The sequence below is a fragment of the Meleagris gallopavo genome, chromosome 21 (genome assembly GCF_000146605.3).
Source record: "Meleagris gallopavo isolate NT-WF06-2002-E0010 breed Aviagen turkey brand Nicholas breeding stock chromosome 21, Turkey_5.1, whole genome shotgun sequence".
Classification (NCBI taxonomy): domain Eukaryota; kingdom Metazoa; phylum Chordata; class Aves; order Galliformes; family Phasianidae; genus Meleagris; species Meleagris gallopavo.
This window is the reverse complement of record NC_015031.2, coordinates 421,160-426,306: the sequence shown is the minus strand read 5'-3', so window position 1 is coordinate 426,306 and position 5,147 is coordinate 421,160. Positions and strand designations below refer to the sequence as shown.

At 57.5% G+C, this 5,147-nt stretch overlaps 1 protein-coding gene across 1 annotated transcript; it reads right to left on the bottom strand.

Annotated features, from left to right (window-relative positions):
* Positions 1–74: 74 nt before the first annotated feature.
* LOC104913884 (WD repeat-containing protein 81-like) lies at positions 75–5,141 on the bottom strand. Its single transcript, XM_019621828.1, has 4 exons — positions 5,097–5,141; positions 1,045–4,620; positions 592–699; positions 75–514 (listed from the first exon to the last, which is right to left on the bottom strand). The coding sequence occupies exons 1-4, from the start codon at positions 5,116–5,118 to the stop codon at positions 75–77; spliced, it is 4,146 nt and encodes a 1,381-aa protein (XP_019477373.1). The 5' UTR covers positions 5,119–5,141.
* Between the last annotated feature and the right edge of the window lie 6 nt (positions 5,142–5,147).

Below are 5,147 nucleotides of genomic sequence, written 5' to 3'. Positions count from 1 at the left end.
AAAAAAAAAACTTTTTTTTTAATGAAAAATCGGTTTGTTTTTCAACCAGCTGCATTACACACATTTTCTTCTCGCTATTCAGCAAAGAATTTCAAGCTGAAAAAATTGTAAACTTTGCCAGTATTTTTTTTAAATACAGTTGAAAACCCTCCTTTAACCTCTCCCAGCCTGTCCCATCTACCCACATCTAACCCTGCTTGCTCCAGCAGCCTGAGCTGCCCACGGTCACCAGCCCACCCCACGCCAGCTGCCCTGCAAAGCACAGTTTTTTCTCCACGATCACACATGCCAACAGGCACAGAAAGAGAGGAGCTTACACTAACCAGGTAACTGATGTAGGGCAGGTACTGGTAGGTGAGGACGGGCTCTCCGTACAGGTATGCCACGTGCAGAAGACAAGCCAGCACCGGCTTGGACACCTGATCTCCCAGCACCGGGCGCTTTTGGTAGATGTTCCCAGTGCTCAGGGGGCCGTTCTCATCGTTGCTGGGGACAAACTGCTGCCTGGTGGGGCCTGCAAGGAGTCAACAGCAAGAGCTGAAGCAGCAGCCAGGAGGCACCCAGCACAGCCACCCCAGGAGCAGACATTACCGACGTAGCAGGACGTGAGCAGACGGAGCAGGTTCCTGGCGATGAAGCGGGATGTGACAGTGGGGCCCAGCTTGGCCGAGAGCCACCTCACCATCTTACAGGCTGTGTCTGCAAAACAAAACCAGTCGCAAGGACAACAGCCTGGCACAGTGCAGATTAGCTGCTGCCCGCTGCTTCCCAGACCCTGCCTGCCCTGTGGGCAGCTCCCTGGGTCTCTGCTCTGTTGGCAAACTGGAGAGAGCTGTGCTCTCACCCTACAGCAGCCCTGCAGCCACGTAAAGCCTGCACTCTTTAGTGAGGATTGGACCTTTTATGCTGGTTTCACTGCTGTCCCCAAGATGGGACTATAGACACACCCTGGATCCACTTCTTCCCCTACGGGTCTGGCTCTTCCCTTTTCCCAATCCTATTTGCCACACCCAGCAGAAAAGCAAAACACTCGCAGGGCCTTACCCAGGAGTATTGTCTGCTCTTTGTCATCCGAGTGATCTGGCAGTTCCTCTCCCTCTCCATCCTCCGGCTCACTGCCGTCATCAGCCAGGGTGACGTCCACAGAGGTGCCAGCATCCACCGAGACACCAACATCCACAGCCCCTGCCAGCTCTGTGTCAGCCCCAGTGTCATCGTGCTCCTCTTCTTCACGCTCCTCTTCCTCCTCCTCCGAATCCTCGCTCTGTTTCAGGTCCTGGCTGCTGTCCACTGACTTCAGGCTGCTCTTGTCCTTCTGCGAGTCCCCGTCTGCAGGCCTGTCCTCTCCCAGAGACACCTCACTAGCACTGCTTTTATCACTCAGCCGCCCCAGGCTGAGCGACTCCTGCTCCTGGGGCTGCAGGGACTCCCCGACGTAGAGACCACTTTGGAAGTCCTCGCCCTCAGGCAGGTAGGCCTGGTCGTGGAAGCTGACCCCGGAGGTATAGTCAAGGAGGTCAAGCGCAGCGGAGCTGTGCTCCACATCCATTTTGATCTCCTCCCCGAACACGCACGACATGGGGCTGCCCCCTCCGCTTTCATCATCTTCAGCCGCACCGAGGAGGGATTTGCTCTCCTCCCGTGAGCTCTCGATGCCGACGAGAATCTGCAGGATGTGTGGCAGCAGGTTCAGGATGAAGGACTGCAGCCCCAGGCGCACGATGAGCTGGGCCACAAAGCAGTCCGTGTACAGGTAGAACCGGCCGTGTCGGGAGCAGGGGGTCTCATAGGCTCCGATCAACGGCTTCAGGAGGTATTTGTTGGCATTCTTTGGACCTAGAGATTTAGCTATAGGTTCAAAGAGATACCACGCCGCGTAGACAGCGGTATTCTCCTCAGACATCAGAGATAATATGAAGGGCAGAAGAATCTCCAAGCCTTCAGGAGTGATTTCAGAAAGAATCCCTTCCAGCTGCTGCCACAGCTGGAAAACAAGCTCCCGGCCCTGACCTTCATCTTCTATCTTCTTCGCCTGATAGGTGAAAATGAATCTGTGCAGAGCTGGGAAGTACGTGGGGAAGGGAACGATAGAACTGAAGGGACTGAGGAGCTGCGTGGGACAAGGTGGAGGGAGGCCCTGGGAAATGGGTTTGTATTCAAACAGCTGTACAGCGTCCTTGCCCAACCTGGTCTTTAGAAGCTTCTCCACCGGCACGCTGAGCTGCAGCAGGATGTGCAGCACGTGCTGCAGTGGGGCCGGGATCTCCTTGGGGTGGTAGCGGCACAGGTTACGAACCATCAGGAACCGCTCCAGCAGGGACGCGTCAGGCTTTGAAGGACGGATCCTTGGTGCAAATATTATTTCAGCAATCAGAATACCCAATGCTTGCATATCCCTCTGGAAGAGGTCAGAGAGACCCAGCAGTGGCTCTTCCCCAGGTTGCTCCATCAGCTGCATATCGCTGCTCAAGCCTTTAACCAGGAAATTGTCCAGTTTCTCCAGTTCTTCCAAGGCCTGGAGCGGATTGAAGCCTTCAGGAAGCGTGATCTTCATGTCATCCCTGTCTGCCTGATCTGCAGCACCTGCCTTGCTCCGACGGAGGGGTCGGACACCTGAGGCTTTACCTTCAGTGGGATAAGCAGGGATGGTGGAGGGCTGTGCTGAAGAGCTGCTGGGCTGATCAGGAGCTCTGCTACTCACGGAAATGGAATCCAGTGCTTCCGTGCCTTGCTCTAAATCATCTTCACCAGCGATGGGTTTCTCCCCAGACCAAGTGGTTTCAGTAGGAGTAGCCTCCAGGACCAGCCCATTAACTGCGTCAGTCACGGGGCACTGGATGTCCTCCAAAATCACAGTCTCTTTGATATTCTGGAGGAGAGGCCGAGCAATGGCCGGAGCTTCAGCAGGAGTGTAGGCAGGTCCCACCATGCGCCTGGGATGTGGCTGGTCAAAGAGCTGTACGACCCCGTAGGTCGTCAGATGCGTGTGGTTGTCTACCAGATGGAGGCAGACATTCTTCTCCTTGACAGCATCCTTCCCTTGCAGCTTGTACCCGAAAGTAAGATCAATCCAGTGATGGAGGTCCTGAGACACTTCCCGACTCTCGAGCAGCATGCGGTGGACTTCGATGAACTCCTCGTAGGAGCTGCACCATGACGGCACGTCCAGGTCAGGCATGTCGGGATGGATGGATCTGAAGATGGATGGGTCTGTATAGAACTCTGGGATACACTCATCCGGGGTCCAGCTCTGCATGCGTTCCATGCTGGCTGGATACTCGTTGGGCTCCCACTGGGACCTCACATGACAGCACAGCACTGATTTGGGCGTCCTGCGAGCTGTGTACACGTAGTAGGTGATATCTGAAAGGACATCAGAGATGTGGTGGGGGACATGGAGCTGCTCCCCACTTGACCCGCCAGCAACAAATGCTTGCTTGGTCATCTCATAGGTGAAGTCCAGTTGCTTGTCCCCCTTATTGAGACGGAATTTGGATTTCCTTAGGTCCCTGAACTTGCCATTTTTGGTTGTGAAGTCCACCACCCATGGAAGAACCGGGTGATAATTGGGGTCTCCCATTCTCCTCCCAGCCAAACTGTTCAAACGCATAAGGTAGTCGAAGTTGCTGACCCGGCCGTGCACCCACTGCAGCACCAGGTCCCGTAGCTCCTGCTGGCAGGTGGAGCACCTCGCCGTGTCCCCTCGCATCCCAGCACCGCTTTGCTCACTCACTCGTTCCAGATCGCTTCCTGCATTTATTTCCTCCTTCCTGGGACCTTCATACTCCCTGAAGTTGACCCGGAGCCGGCTGCAGAGTTTCTCATCCACAGCCACGTCACGAAGGGAGAATGCCCCACAAGCCAGTCCTGCCTGGTGACATGCCCTCATGGCCTGCAGCACGTGAAAGAGCAGGAAGAGGATTTTGGCATGGCTGTTGGTGAGCTTCGCTGGGCTGAAAGTCACAATGTCATGCAAGCAGTACTGGACGTAGGGATAGATAACATAGAGCATCTCAGCCGACTCCAGCAGAGCTTCTGCTTGCAGCACGTTGGGGCAGGAGGAGGGCACAGAGGATACCCCCTTGGCCGGGGAAGCGCAAGGCACGCTTCTGCCCACCTGGAGGATGGGACAGCCGTACGCTTTCTGCAGGGCCGCTCGGAGCGCATCCAACACCGGCACAGCGGGCGGTGCGTGAGCGTGCCGGTAGGGCCGCACGTAGAGGCAGTGAGCCCGGCCCCACAGGTTGCGGTAATTCTGCGATGCCACGCGCTGCATGAAGCCGTGCAGGGTCTCGGCGCTGCCGCCCCTCGGGTCCGCAGCAGGTGGCACACGGAGGGGCCGCATCAACCGTTCCTTGCGCAGCCCGTGGATCTCCACCCGGGTCCATCCTGCCGGCAGCTTCTGCACGGAGCGCTGCAGGAATGTCCTCACTTCCACCTCGCTCAGCCCCTCCGGACGCGGGCAGAGGGTGGGCAGCGCCCGGCGTTCCCGCAGGTTGGCCAACCATTTGTGTGGGACCAGAGCGGTGACGTGGGTGCCCTCGGAGGCGGCTGCCAGCTGCCAGCGGTCGATGCTCAGGTCCTTCTCCACGCTGCGTAGGAGAGCATCCATGGTGGCTCCTGAAGAGGGGAAGCCCAAAAAAGCCACAGGGGGTAAGCAGAGGATTGCAGCACCGACCCCATAAAATCCCAAATTTCACTCTGGAGGGGAGATATTCCCATCCCACCCAAACACTGTGTTGTGAGAAGGGGGTCAGGAGGCAGGGGCAGCACTAATGGTGGTGGATGGGGCTGGCAGGGGAAGCTCAGATGGAGATCAGGAGAGGACGAGCGCACCACAGGCCTTTGGCAGCATTAGGGTGGTGGACAGAATACTGGGGAGGCTTTTGCTGCCCTCCTGCCCCCTACAACTGGCCCAAACCACCGTATTTGGGGGATCTGGGACGCAGAGGAGACACAGCAGACACCGAAGGAGTCCCCTGGGGAAAGGGCCCACGGGGAGAGGCAGCCGCATGCCGGGGCCGGGCACAAAGCCACTCCCGGAGCTCCTCCGCATCCCCGGGCTCCGCCGCCGCCGCGGAGTCCCGCACCGTTACCTGGCAGCGGCCCCGCAGCCATGTTGGTCAGGTGACGGCGGTCACATGCGG